Source organism: Crassostrea angulata, chromosome 10, assembly GCF_025612915.1.
Source record: "Crassostrea angulata isolate pt1a10 chromosome 10, ASM2561291v2, whole genome shotgun sequence".
In the NCBI taxonomy this organism is placed as follows: Eukaryota; Metazoa; Mollusca; class Bivalvia; order Ostreida; family Ostreidae; genus Magallana; species Magallana angulata.
Window position 1 is genome coordinate 8,461,829 of NC_069120.1, and position 14,577 is coordinate 8,476,405.

The 14,577-nt window shown below is 33.2% G+C and overlaps 2 protein-coding genes across 3 annotated transcripts in view; one reads left to right on the forward strand and one right to left on the reverse strand.

The window, feature by feature from the left end:
- Window positions 1-1,442: 1,442 nt before the first annotated feature.
- On the reverse strand, window positions 1,443-10,703 carry LOC128164807 (D-beta-hydroxybutyrate dehydrogenase, mitochondrial-like). Of its 2 annotated transcripts, XM_052828822.1 has the most exons (8): window positions 10,686-10,703; window positions 6,454-6,568; window positions 5,695-5,909; window positions 4,089-4,295; window positions 3,759-3,911; window positions 3,423-3,616; window positions 2,910-3,146; window positions 1,443-2,545 (listed from the first exon to the last, which is right to left on the reverse strand). In XM_052828822.1, exons 3-8 carry the CDS (start codon window positions 5,906-5,908, stop codon window positions 2,441-2,443), a joined length of 1,110 nt encoding a protein of 369 aa, XP_052684782.1. In that variant the 5' UTR covers window position 5,909; window positions 6,454-6,568; window positions 10,686-10,703; the 3' UTR covers window positions 1,443-2,440. The 2 variants fall into 2 exon arrangements, with proteins under 2 accessions (XP_052684782.1, XP_052684781.1); XM_052828821.1 differs by lacking the exons at window positions 6,454-6,568; window positions 10,686-10,703 and adding an exon at window positions 6,248-6,384.
- The window catches only part of LOC128164806 (leucine-rich repeat serine/threonine-protein kinase 1-like), a 63,059-nt gene continuing 55,070 nt past the window's right edge, over window positions 6,589-14,577 (forward strand). Inside the window, exons 1-7 of the mRNA XM_052828820.1 lie at window positions 6,589-6,670; window positions 9,315-9,510; window positions 10,800-10,840; window positions 11,744-11,909; window positions 12,583-12,618; window positions 12,747-12,879; window positions 13,378-13,522. Of these exons, the coding sequence (XP_052684780.1) occupies window positions 9,321-9,510; window positions 10,800-10,840; window positions 11,744-11,909; window positions 12,583-12,618; window positions 12,747-12,879; window positions 13,378-13,522 (711 nt within the window). The 5' untranslated portion in view covers window positions 6,589-6,670; window positions 9,315-9,320. The remainder of the gene's footprint in view (window positions 6,671-9,314; window positions 9,511-10,799; window positions 10,841-11,743; window positions 11,910-12,582; window positions 12,619-12,746; window positions 12,880-13,377; window positions 13,523-14,577) is intronic.

Genomic DNA, 14,577 nt, shown 5'->3' on the forward strand with positions numbered 1-14,577 from the left:
CTATATGGCCATATTGGCCCCACCCTAGAGCCTGAACCCCTGACCCAGGTGTCATGAATTTCACAATTTAGGTTAAGAGCTTCATGGACATCATAACCATGCATTTAGTTTTTAACAAATATATATGGGAGTAAAGAAGAAGATATTCTAAGATTTAATACAATTTAACTATATGACCATATTGGCCCTACACTAGAGCCTGAACCCATGACCCAGGGGTCATGAATTTCATAATTTAGGTTGAGGGCTTCATGGACATCATAATCATGCATTTAGTTTTTAACAAATATATATGGTAGTAGAGAAGAAGATTTTTTAAGATTTAATACATTTTTACTATATTGCCATATTGGCCCCACCCTAGAGCCTGAACCCCTGACCCAGGGGCCATAAATTCCACAATTTTGGTAGAGGGCTTCATGGACATCATAACAATGCAACAAGTTTTTTCCTCACACACGTGGGAGTAGAGAAGAAGATTTTTGAAAATTTTGCTTTTTTTGCATATTTGGCCCCGCCCGCGGCACCCCTGGGGTGGTAGAGCCATAAATTTCACAATTTAGATTCTTCTTACCATAGAGATGCTTCACACCAAAAATGGTAACGATTGGCCTGTTTGTTTTTGAGAAGAAGTAAAAAATGTAAAATTGTTAACGCACGACACACGACCACGGACGAAGACCAATTGCAATAGGTCACCTGAGTGACTCAGGTGACCTAAAAAGTGCAAAATTTTCACATTTTCCCAATATTTTTTGTAATTTTGCCCTGGGAATTTTTTTTTTCAAATGTATCAAAAAAATATTGTAAAAAGTCACCAGATAATGCTATTTTCAAAAATGTTTACCTAGTGGTTTGGTCCAGGGTTAATATCAAAAAACCATTTTTTACCCTTCAAAATTGGCATATTGCAGTATATATGGGCTTATAAAAAATAATTATAGACAAAATATCACTTTTAAAATGCTTAAATGTTTCTCTTGATGCTCTATTAATAAATTCTTATTTTGAAAATCCATCGCCGCCTCAAATAAATTAGCAAATTATACCTATTATTAGGCTTTTAGTATACTTTAAAATACAGGGAAACAGAGATGCATAAATGCCAATTTTAGCATTTACCTTATCAAAGCCATAACATCACTATTGCTAATAACTAAGAAACATTACATGTAATATAAATATCAATTTTGCATAAAAACACAATATAAAAGAAAGTTATAACTTTGTACCATGGCTGCATGAAAATAGATGCACAAAGCCTTGCACACTCGAACTGTTCTTGGCCTGTACTAGTACCGGTACTTGTAATTTACATGGACTATCAGATTATTGGTTCCTTAAATAATTTGGTTCAAATTTTATGAATATGAACCTATGATAACAAACATTACTAGTAATAAATGAAAACCAGTAAAGGGGAGTAAAAATAAAAAAGTAAAAATATTTTTACCACTTTATTGTATAATATATATTGATTTTTTTTTTTCATTATGCTGATTTTGATTACCAGTTTTAACATGCAAATAAATAAATATACAAAAAATAAGCTCAGTTTAACAATCTCCGATCCTCAGCTAAGTACGTTAACTATAAAATATCCAGAATTTTTAATCGTACCATAAATCTGCCTTTAATGGACACAAATTTAATTACTCTTCTAGTGTTAATATTACAATTAATTATTCAACAAAATGCTTGGCTCTACTATATATTGGTAATTTAAAGGAGGTCAAGCCACTGATGCACTGGTACAACCTTTTTTTTCAAATCTGATCTCAAGTTGTATATTTATTCCATTATATTCATTGTGGGCAAATTTGCAAAAACTTTGTAAAATGCATTGATATCTTCAATTAATTTCTCTTTATTTCATTTATAAAGTTTGAAGGACAAATCACATTTTTATGATGAAAAAAAATACTTTAAGGCTGAGGGTCGAAGAGCCTTAAAATTACTGTATCAAAACTTTCTTGGTCAACTATTATTCGCTGCAGGTTTGTAGCTCCCAGTCTTAAAAAATTCGGATGGACGACCTGGGAGCTGCAGTGCCACCCATTGAAAAATACTGTATATTTATTGCTCACAAAACTTGTGCTAGCTACAGACCTGCAGAGAAAGTATTATCAGAATTATCTTCCTTTGCTTAACAGTGGCAGTTTACATCATAGTTACTGACAAGAGAAACCAAATCCCTTATAAGACTCAGTAATCCAGCCAAAAAGAATTGTTTTCATTATATAACATCCATCCCACCTACTAAATCATGCAATATCAAACCCAGTAACTCTGTAATGAAAATGTTTAACAATGCACAGAATTCCAAAGTAAATTTAAATTTGAAGAGCTTGTTAGAGTAAATCAACACTAATTATGAATTGGCAGTTGAATCCCTGTAAGTGTTGGTGCGTTCAGTGTGTGCTGTAGGTTTCCTCCCCTCCTACTGTGTGGAAGACTTCAGAGGAGGAAGCTCTCGCGACAGCAGTCTGGATACAACCCAGTCCATCACTGGCTCTGGTAGGAAGGAGTTCAGCCTGGCCAGCCACTGAAACAATGAATAAAGCAGTTGAGAACTGTTAAAGTGGAAAACATGGTGTGTTTTGGGGGTTACCGGTATTTTTTTTTTTTTTTATAACAGACAGATAGCTTCTTAAACATTTTTACACAGAGTTCATACACAAAAAACACGAATCACTCTGTGGTAGGCATTGATACAAACAATTGTACATTACAATGTTACTTTATTTCTAATTATCTCTGATTAAGTGAGAAAAAATCATGTACATGTAATAAGACAGATCCACCTAACTTACTGTTTTTCCTTTCACTGTGATTTTTGATGGAAAAATTCATGTATATAATGTACATGACTGTAAAATGCCCTTGAAGTCTAAAAATCCAAAGCTTACACAGAATTCATCCATGAGGCCACTCCCCCCATCCACGAGGTATCGTATCCGAGGATTCTGGTTAACCACTGCATCCTCTAAGGCATCCAGGACGGGGGCCAGGGTGGGGTAGGAGGTGGCTGAGGTTCCCTTGGCTCCCTCAAACAGGCGATCCAGGTACTCCTTACCATACGTTTCTCTCACCTCTTCTCCCGCCTCCGCCCACATTGTGTCAAAGTCTCGCCTCATGATGGCTAACTATAGAAATTATGCCTTTATTGAATAGTCATTGCATTTATCATCATTTTGGTAATACATACATGATCAAAGAATCAGGTCACCATACTGTCCACAAATTCAATACTTTTATTGTCAAACTTTATTTACATGAAAATTACCATAAATAACGACAAAAGGGATAATAAACATCATCTAAGATGTTTTATTTTCATTCAATGAAAAAAAGTTCATAGCCTTAAACACTAAACTTCAGAAAGATTAGTGTGCCATCTCACTAATTGGAATCACACTCACAGATTTTTCATTTAACATTCCAGTAGCTCCTCCAAAGTTTCCCGGCTCAACTACCACAACTTTTACCCCAAACTTCCTCATCTCCAGCCTCAGGCCATCAGAGAAGGCTTCCCCTGCATACTTGGCCATTGAATACGCTGAAGCTACAGGAAACACACAGCGCCCCCTGACACTGGTCACATTTACTACTCGCCCTTTTTTGAAAAGATAAGTACCAGTATTTCATTTGCTGTAAAAGGCAACAAATGCATTTGAATTTTTATCTCAAGAAAATTTTACATGGACATTGATTTATACAAATCTGTTAAAAACTTCCACTGAGAAGTTCAGACTTGCCTTTGCTTTTCCTTAAGAGTGGTAGGAAAGTTTTTGTAGTTCTAACCATTCCAAATAAATTGACATTCATGATTCTGTGGTACATATCCATTGTACAAAAGTCAATGTCCCCAAGAAAATTGACTCCTGCATTGTTGACCAGTGCCCATAACCCTATCAGTAGAAAAAGGAGATAAGTAGAAAAAAAACAACTTTGAGACACCAAAGAACAAAAGTGAAATAAATTTTATATTCCCTTTTAAATTTCAGAGAAAAAATCAAGCATCGTTAATTCTAATAGAAAAAAAACAGGCTAATATACGTTAACTACAAAAGACTAAACTTAATTACCACAGCCTGAGGACTTATGTGTTTCATTTACATAATCCAGGACTGACTTAACATCAGCATCACTGTTGATATCCATTTTTAGAACATGGATCTGTCCAGATGCTTCTTCCTTTAGCCTCTTTGCTCCCTCACTCTCGGGGTTTAAGCAGCCTGCAAATACTGTAAACCCCATCGCACCCAGTCTCATGGCAAAGGCATTTCCAAATCCTGTGGAGTCAGACATTAAAAGAACAGGATTAATCAGTGGCTGATTCTGAGACCTTCTTAGCTATAGGCAAAACTTTGTCACATTTATCTGTGACACAGAAATCATGACCACAAGCAGACTCTGACTACTACCTTGTCTACAAATTTGTCAAATTCTAAAATTTTCTGAAACAATGAGAAAACTGAGATTGTAAGTGTTCAAGATATCATCATGGTTAATAACGCATAGAAACAGCATTCTGGATCTAAAAGTCTTAGAAATATGCATATCCATTGTATTCAACCAACTATGATTGTTTCAAGATTTAAAGTTTTGATTTTGAATAAGATAAAAAATTATATTGTGTTCAACCTCAGAAAAAATAGCAAAATTCATGGATTGCCACTTTTTTAATTTATGATAAAATTTGAGTATTCATAAATGTACCTGGGCCTGTTTAACAGAGTGGGCAATTTCTAAAATTTGTGTAAAAGAGGCTTAGAATTTCAACGTGCTTGAAATTGCCTGCTCTACCAAACAAGACTCAGGCCATTTAAGGAGGCGACTTTAGTTTTCATTGCGCATGTTTTTAATATGCATTCTAGTATAATACGTTGAATTTATACTTCTTATGAAATTTTTTCAATATCATTCATAAAATTGAACACAATAAACAAAATACAGATAAAAATATTAGTTTTTTAAAGGAATTTTTTTTTTAAAATGATTTTTCTGTTGTGCGGTAGGGGAGCATTGCCATTGAACTTTAATGATGTAATGATAAAATGAAGCTTTGCAGGAGTATGTTATAAGAAATAATATAAAAGAAAAAGTAATAATTGTTTGCCATTGAAATTTTATTCACAGAATGATGCTATCCTTGAGGACATTTATTTTTTGAATGAATCCATTATACTAATCTTCATTTGTAATGCTCCAAATATATAGAAAAATTTGATGCATTTTAAATATTTTGAAATGGCCCCCATTAAAAACCAGACGGTAGAATTTAGTATATTTTACTTGTAAGGTAGTAAATGATATTACTTGTCATATATAACGATTTGAGAAAGAAAGCTATTGTAGTATTTTTTAATCTGCTTCAAAGTGCAGAAGATGACTTAGTTTCCTATATATTCCTACAGTAAATGTACCTCTCTTTTGAGATGGTCCCTAAAAAGAACCACATGGTCGATTTCTTGAAACTTCGTAAATAAATTAGAGTTGGTTAAAATGACATATGGTTAAAAAAGATAAATAAAAAAAAGGTTAAAAAAAGAGTTTTGCTGTTGTAGTTTTTCAGCAAAAAAAAACCCCAATCGGCCTCCTTTAAAATTTGATCACTGCCAGTACAATATTGGACAATTCCTGAGGTTGAGATGCTGATCAAGTGTGGGCCTGGCTCAGCTCAATACTGACCTGTATCACAGCCGGTGATGAGCACTCCTTGTCCTTTTATGTCTACTGGCTTGTAAAATAGTTTTTTCAACAATGTTGATATTGCCAAGGAAATTAGAATTAACAAGACAATTGTTCCAATGTATTTCTGTGCCACTACTATTGGGATGCAGAACAGCACAAATAGGTAGGCTGACTCAAAGAGCTGTAACCCGATGAACTCTGCAACCCTCATTCTGAAAATAATTAAAAAATGCAAATTGTGGCTCAATATAGATTATAGGCTATCAACTGTTTTTAAAAAGTTTCAAGTATGTTAGTTTGTTACGTAATTTTGTAGAATTTTGATGTAGTTTGAATCTCAACGGGATAAGGTACAGTACTAATCTTATCAGATATGACCTATTTCCATCAAACTAAAACAAAATTATAATGTTATTTTTATGCTCTTATTTTGGGAAAGCAGCAGCTGAGTTTTAAAGCTTTCATTTCACAATTAGTATAGGGTTAGAAAACTGCTTTTAAAAATGACTAGAAAATAAGTACCGCGATATTATGAGACACCAGTATATACCTTTTATTATGTTGATAAAACCTTAAATTCTTATCCTATGTACATTGTCAGTCCGTGGTTATCATGGTTTAGCAAACGAACTTGCTAAAATATGAAGAAGTAAATGATTTTCATTACATTTTTGTTCCTTATCGAAATACTTTATTTACGTCAGTTTTCACTTACTTCGGAGGCTTCTTCGACACAACCGGTTTACTTTCACTTACGTGGCATTCGATGTCTTCTTCCTTTACCCATTTAATTAAATAATGATGCTATTCTGTTTAACGCCCACCGCTAATGATTACTCGGAAACTCTTGGGTGTTTATATTCGTCCTAAACTGAAAGTAGAATTGGCTGTAAACATCATAAATAGGCTGGCATAATTAATAATGAGGAAGAATTGGTGTTGGGATTTTTGCACGTGGTGAGAGTCTTAAAAGGTTAGTGAGTTCCATTTTATAATGGAACTGTAATCTCGACGCTGTCTCCTTATCTTACACACGGGGAATATTGTCGTATGTCCCTGATATTGGACGAATATTATGAAAATCATCTCATCATTTTGAACACTTAGTCACTAAAATTTGAAAGTAAATTAAAACAAGAATAAAATTTATTGAATGCAATAGGGATGTATAACGGTAAACAAATATGCTATCAACATAATCATCCATTAATTACACATCTTGTTACCACAGGGTTTTGACATGAATATGTGAAAAAAATCTATTATACTATATATACGATTTTTTGCACAGATTGTGTCAAAACCCTGTGCTTGTTACAGTTGTGGTTTTCCTAATTAAATACTACAGTATATCAGCTGTACTGCAGTATATATATATATAATTTCTTTCGTTTTCCTCTTTCAAGTCAAGTGCTTCTTACCATGGAGCTCCAATAGGCCCCTTCAAGGTAACTGCAGTACAGCCCTTTTTGCAGGGCGAACTCACATAGATTGGTGAAATATGATGTAATGGCAAGTGTTATATATTACCTATACATCATAAATTATTTACCTACCATAACTTTGCCAAATACTAGGATGTCCATTTGCCCAGCAGTAGAGCAGTACTGCAGTAATTATTGTGAAAAGGTCTGTTATTTTTGGGGCTATGTTCAGCTCTTGGTGGATTATTTTTAGATTATTTAATTCATTTTCCAATCATGATATATTCCTCAAATTACGACATTTTTACATTTTTTTTGACATTTTTACCTGATCCTACCTCTTACTATCTGTTTAGAGGTCTGCACAAATGCTCTGCTTTGAATTTGTATTTCATTTTATGGATTTTTGAGATGGTTGACAGTTTGTTATTGTCATTTTTCATTAAAGCTACAATTTTAGTGTCAGACATTTTGATATTTAAAAAAAAATAAGGTTGATAGCTGAGCGCATATCAATTCTTAATTGTTACCTATAGGCACCTGGTGTTTTGTACTAGGACATCTTTCCAAACTATTAATTGAATGATTTATTTTGTTTTTTATATATGTATTGTGCATATATAGGTTACGACATATACACTTTTTATCATTGACAATGAATAATTTATTTTCTAAGCCATAAAAGTTTTTAATTACTGGTATAACCAGTACACACACATGTATATATCAAAATTAACTAGAAATGAACTACCAGGTAGTTTAAGTCATATACTTTTCTATGTGGCACCATGGTTCATGCACACATTGATTTTAGTACATATGACATTAATTCATCACTATCACCAGTTGTCAAGCTATTTGATGTTGTCCATGGTTATGCTTATGAACCATACATAGAACATGCATACCTAAGAATAGAAGAGAGAGGAGATGCCATAAAGAAAAATTAATTTACTTCTTTAATAAACTTTAGTACATGTATTATTGAAACCATTAAACTAATTGTGGTGCTATGTACTTATGGTATTTTGGAATCATTTTTAATCTTTGACCAATTCTTTATCCAATATATGGCACCTTTTGAAGTGTAATATGTTTAGTTAATTACCTAGGCAATAAAGATTTAGGTCAGTTTCAAAAACTTAAAAAAAAATGTTATAATAACTAATAATTTTGAAATATGAATGCAGGATGTAAATGAAATTTGAACACATGCTTTATGCATATCTGTTCAGTTATTACTATAATTTTTTTAAAATACATGATTTTCAAAATGGATTAATCTGAGGCTTTAGTACACCAGCAAATCACTAGTAAAGATAAGCCCAGAAAATACCAATATAATGTCCAGACCCTGAGCAACTTGGCCACATGTCGAATCTTAAAGGTCCGTCGCACTGACTAGCACATTATTGGTATAAGTAATGCCTATTGTATGTGAGACAGAACAATGCTTTTAGATTTTTATAAAACATGGATGAGATCTTTATGGTTCATTATTTTATGACCAAGGCATTTGTTTACATTGAAGGGGGAGAAGGGGGTGGGGCACTATCTTTGAGATAACAAATGTAATGGGTTAGTGCTAGATTATACAGAAACTATTTCATGCCAGAAATAATAACATACCGGGGTATTCTTTCATGACTGATTGAATTGATCTCTTTTCCTCGGAGCTTCATGATTAGAATATAGAAATGAGGGACTCATACTAGTAAGCATGACTGATGGAGACAGTTACTGCATGTATATCAGCTAGTAGTCATTATAGCAGGAGGGGGGAGGGAGGGAGGGATGAGTGTATGATAGATCTCAAGTTGCTTGTCAGTATCACCATGAAATATAGGATAGAATTTTCCAAATTAACATGTGATTATTGAATCTTACTTTTCACTAGACCCCGAATGGTGTATAATTGCACTCTGAGGTTAGAAGTGTGTGCTAGCTGTCATATAAAAAGGTTCCTAATGTCAAAAAATTGCCAGAGAGATTGCCTGTACTCCCTTGATAAGAGGATCATAATAAGGTTCCACTTAGTTGACATTTGTGTATCATCGATACACAAGATAAGAGTTCGTGAATATATCAATTCGGACTTGTGAATCCCAGATCAAAATCTCTATTACTTATAGACCCTCAGTATATGATTGACAGCTATAGAACCACCATGGTCACTTTATGTACAATTTTAAGATTTCGATGGGAGACTTCACTGGTGAGGAGTTGATCCAGGCAGCGATATTTAACGATGCAGAGTTGATGAAATGTCTGTTGGAGGGGGAGTGTGTGAACTTTATCAACTTCCAGGACCGGCGAGGACGGACGGCAGTCTATACGTCTGTGTCAAACAACAGCTCCAGATGTCTCCGCATTCTGCTGGAGCATGGAGGTAACAATGGCAGCTCTCAACATTTTCTAATTTAACTTGTATCTGTTTATTATGGGATAAAATGAATGTTCCACTGCTAGTTTTTCTAAAGGAGGCAATTGATGTTAAAGAATTTGGGTGAATAAAATGGAGAAAATGCCTATTGGTTAGATCATAAAATAACAGATCAAGTTTATAAAAATTATATTTCAGTTGCTAAATCTACACTGCACAAATGAAAGATTTCATGGTACAGTCAGTATTGATATGAAAAAATTAAACAAAATCATCAAAAGTACTAAGTCTTTTGGTAATGTTCAAGGAATTGAATACCAAATATAAAAAATCTTCATTCCTTTTTCACTCAGTATTGTCCATAAGGCTCTACTAGCCAGGGATACAATAATCAAGGTATCCTAATGCTATACAGTATTTTATAATCAATGATTTTATGGGTGTTTTTTTTTCATTTAAAATATTAATGTTATGTTTCACAACAACAAACTAGTATTTTTTATGTAAAGTGGATCATCATCTTTCTAGAATTTTTTTTTTATAATTTGCACTAAAATATACAGGTGCATTGAAAAAGATATACCGGTAGGACCAAGGCCCTATAGAGATGGTGCAAAAGTCCATAAAAATGTCATTTTTTGGTATTCCAGCAACAGTTTAAATCCATCTGTTTTACATTAAATATGAAAAAATGTACTGTGGTTTCATTAATATTCAAGGGTATCAAGTTTTGTGAATAAAGTGAAACTCACAGTTTCAAGGAAACATAATTCGTGGCCATGCATTGACCCTATTAGTACAAACTGTTAGTAGGAATTGCACTTCAATGAACATTTAATTTCATGGATGAACTTAACAATGAAATCCATGAAAATTGGTATTCAACAAATATTGATGAAACCACAGTATTAGGGTGCTGAAAATTAAATTCATGACCATGGAAATTCATTTAACATTAACTGTGCTTCCTACGTTGGGTTCTAACATACATCGGAGATAGTTCATATCTTCATAGTTACTGTATATCTAATTCATGTAACAGTATGGATATATGTGAAAAATGGTCATCCAGTGCCTAAGGATTTTACCAGAGTGTTAATCCAATGATCCAGTAGTGATACTGTAAAGATTAAATACTGCACAGGAGTTCGAATTTTTATCAATAAATTCAAAAAACTTACTTTATTGTCTGACCCATGAGCTATGCGTAAGCTTTGAATTTGAACTCCTGTGAATACTGTATGGCTGTTGAGTTTTTAGGTCTTATTTTATATCTGTCTTCTTTTGTTTTTCAGCTGATCCCAATATAGCGGCATTGAAAACCTTCAACTTTATGGTGGGTACAACCTATAAATATATACTTATCATAGACATTAATTAAACATTCATAATATCATGATCACTGTAAAATAACAGTGTTTGAAATCAGATTATGTTAAATGTCAATAATCTTATTTTTGATACAATGCACCTAAAAATACTCATGAGGATTTTTTTTGATGAGTTTATTATACTTCCTTTTTACTAATCTAGCTATATAATAACATGCTGTGTACTTGTGTACATGCATGTACAGTGTACACCACGAAATGTAAAGTGAGCTCTGTGTGTCTGTTAAGTATGATGAGACTGAATTTATGGCTGAATTTTAAGAGTGCTCAGTCAATAGTTTCAAACGTACTTGGTTGTGTAAACTTTTGGTCTCGTATTATTTGGCGAAAATAACCTGAAAATGAATATACTATTTTAATATAAATAATTACTAACCTTATTTCAAATTCTCAGTAAAAAATCCTTCCACGCCATCTTTATACCCAATATGCCATGTCTTTTGTTGATAAAAGAAATAGGAATAAGATTTATGGGTGTGGGTGTTATTATATTGCCAACAGTGAAGCAATCAATGAAATGTTGTAAAGGCATGACTTTGAATTAAATTTCAATTTAAAATAGAATTCATTTAGTAATTATGATTCCTATTTGCATACTGAATTGGCAAATTGATTGCAGGATATCTATTATACATTTCACGGCATATTGGTGATAACTTAAAATAAATGATATATATGCAACTCAAGATTATCTCAAAAGAGGGAAGTTAAGTTAATTTTTCCTTTTCTGTTGCATTCGAATTATTTCAGTGTTATCAGTGTTGATCATTTTAAGATATGTGCGGGCGTTTTATTTCACGCACTTCTAAGTCAATGCCATCATGGATGTTGTGGGTATCTGTTGGTAGACCCCTCTCCACCAAGCCATTATTGACCTGAAGCTTGACATCTTTAAATTGCTGCTGTCCTATGGAGCAGACATCACTAAACCTGATGGATCGGGCCTTAGTCCTATGGCTCTCGCTGAGAACATGGAGCTAAATGATTACTTGCAGGAGATGGAGGAGGAGCAAGGTACACAGGGGGTGGGGAGGATAGACTGAAAAGGGAGGGAAGCAAGCTCTGAGAGGAAATGGGGCTGAAAAAACACAATGGGGGCTGAAAAAAGTACTGAGGGTGTTGAAAAAGTGCAATGGGAATGGAAAGGAGACTGAAAAATGAAGAAATTGAGCTGGCTTAAAGAGGAGGGGTGGGGGCTGAATAAGTTAGGACACTGGATAAGAAAAAAATCTAAATTAGGAATGGGTGGCTAAAGGGAATGGGAAAACAAAGTACAAAGGTTGGAAAGGAGGCAGAGAAAGAAGGACCCAGGAAAGGGGGAAATGGCAGAAAGGCATGGAAAAACAAGGTACCCAGGTGTAATGTAGTGGGTGAGGGGCTTATTGTTGTTTTTTCATTAAATGATCAATGGGGCTTGATCTTCATGAAAAAGAATGTGTAGAATGTTATCCTGTCACATACTCTTTTCATTTGTACTTTTGTTAAACTTGTTGATTGTCCAAAAATAACTGTATTTCTAGATCAAAGTAAATTGAAGCTAGAGGCTATGTCTTTGTCTGATAACAGAAGGAAATATTTCCTCAGCTTTACAGCAATAATCAATTTAAAAAATGTTCAAACATTGATTTATAAAATACAACAGGTGAAGTGAAGAATGTTGATAATTGATTAACATATTTCCTTTCAGAGAGAAGAGAGAAAGTGTATGATTCTGTTCTATCAGGTAATATTATAATTATAATATTGACTTAACTATAAGAATCATAGAAGGGAGACAACTACACTGTAGTATATTAGGAAGTATCATCATGACAATATTCAACATTTTGCCATGATTGTTTGTAATTGCAGCATTTGCAGAAGCCTGTAGGGCTGCGGATACATCCAAGATGGCCACCATCTTAGAGACGAACACATCACCAACGATGCATGCTAAACTGGTCCTCAATACAGTGACAGAAGATGGATTAACCCCTGTTTGTTGGTATGGTAATACCTATTGATTTAATCCATTCTTTGAAATCTTTGAAAAAAGAATGTTTTTATGGAAACTGTAAACAAGCTACATTTGGGACTTTTAAACAAATCACCAATGTCATGACTCTTTGTGACAAATATATTTTCATGGTTGAAGTATCATAATATTTATGTACCAGTAGTATATGTTTCTTTGGGCATTATCAAATATTTGCAACAATGAGGTACAGTGTATGCACAGTTGTCACAAATATTTTTCATACAGGAATAAATGTTGGTAAGGTCGCATATCTATAGTTCGAAAATAATTCTGAAAATGCTAAAACTAACTTTTATTTCAGTGTGTTAAAATTTTACTTAATCAGGAAAATAACTCACTTTGAACCATTTTTTCCACTGGTAAATCGCTAGGTAAAATTGTTGTGCATAATAGTTAGTTTACTGCACTGTTCTATAAACAAAGAAAGAAATGAAGTATGTGAATGAGGATCGCTTGTGTCTGTAGGGCCTGTAAGTGTGGCAATGTCGACATGGTTGACCTACTTCTGCGGCACCATGCCTCCACCATCTCATGTACCTCCCAGGAAATGACCCCCATCCATATTGCCTGCCATTTTGAAAACACAGACTGTGTCAAACGTCTTCTTCAGGTAAGAAGTATTATATTTAACATGCAGCTAGTGTTACAACAAAAAATTCAAATAAAATCTTCCCAGTTGTCACAGTTCAATATATATATTGCCACACTTATATATTAAGTAATTATTTGATAATATAGACATGCATGAAACCTCTCATTAATTTTGTTGATGTAAGCTGGCTTTTAATATCCATTCAGTAAACATGGCATACTGTGCATATGCTTATCTGTTTGAAATCATTTTCAAAATGAAATGAAGTTTGTATCTTTTTTTATTGTAAAGCCAGTTTTAAAAGCCAATATGGCAACTGTGACAAACATTGTTATTATTCTTGTAAAATAAACTAATATCAACCAACAAAGACACCCTGTTTTTAAAATCAAATTCCAGTGAATCATAATGTCCCAAATATCTAAATCTATAATTTATTTGGACACCAAGTTCATTATATATAATACTCTTTAGAGGTTGGAAATTTTGTTTTTATTTATGAAATTGAAACACTGAGCAAGTTGTTTATCAATATTGCATTCTGTTCCAGTGAATCATAATGTTCCAAATATTTAAATTTTTTATTTTGAAACCAAGTTCATTATATAAAATACATGTACTCTTTAGAGTTTGGAAATTTTGTTTTTGAATATGAAATTGTAACACTGAGCAAGGTGTTTATCAATATTGCATTCTGTTCCTGTGAATTAATTTTGAAACCAAGTTCATTATATAAAAAACATGATTGTACTCTTTAGAGGTTGTAAATTTTGTTTTTATTTATGAAATTGCAACACTGAGTAAGGTGTTTGTCAATATTGCATTCTGTTCCAGTGAATTATGTAAATTTGTTATTTTGAAAACAAGCTCATTATATAAAAAACATGTACTCTTTAAAGGTTGGAAATTTTGTTTTTATTTATGAAATTGCGTCACTGAGTAAGGTGTTTATCAATATTGCATTCTGTTCCAGTGAATTATTTAAATGTTATTTTGAAACCAAGTTCATTATTGAAATACCTGTACTCTTTAAAGGTTGGAAATTTTGTTTTTATTTATGAAATTGCGTCACT

Excerpts from the sequence above, each read along its gene's own strand:
- LOC128164807 (XM_052828822.1), bottom strand. The coding sequence starts at position 5,908 with ATGAGGGTTGCAGAGTTCATCGGGTTACAGCTCTTTGAGTCAGCCTAC. Across the intron at positions 4,296-5,694 it reads CATCACCGGCTGTGATACAG|GATTTGGAAATGCCTTTGCC; the intron begins GTCAGTATTGAG and ends CTGACTCCACAG. Across the intron at positions 3,147-3,422 it reads GAATGTTAAATGAAAAATCT|TTAGCCATCATGAGGCGAGA; the intron begins GTGAGTGTGATT and ends TAATTTCTATAG.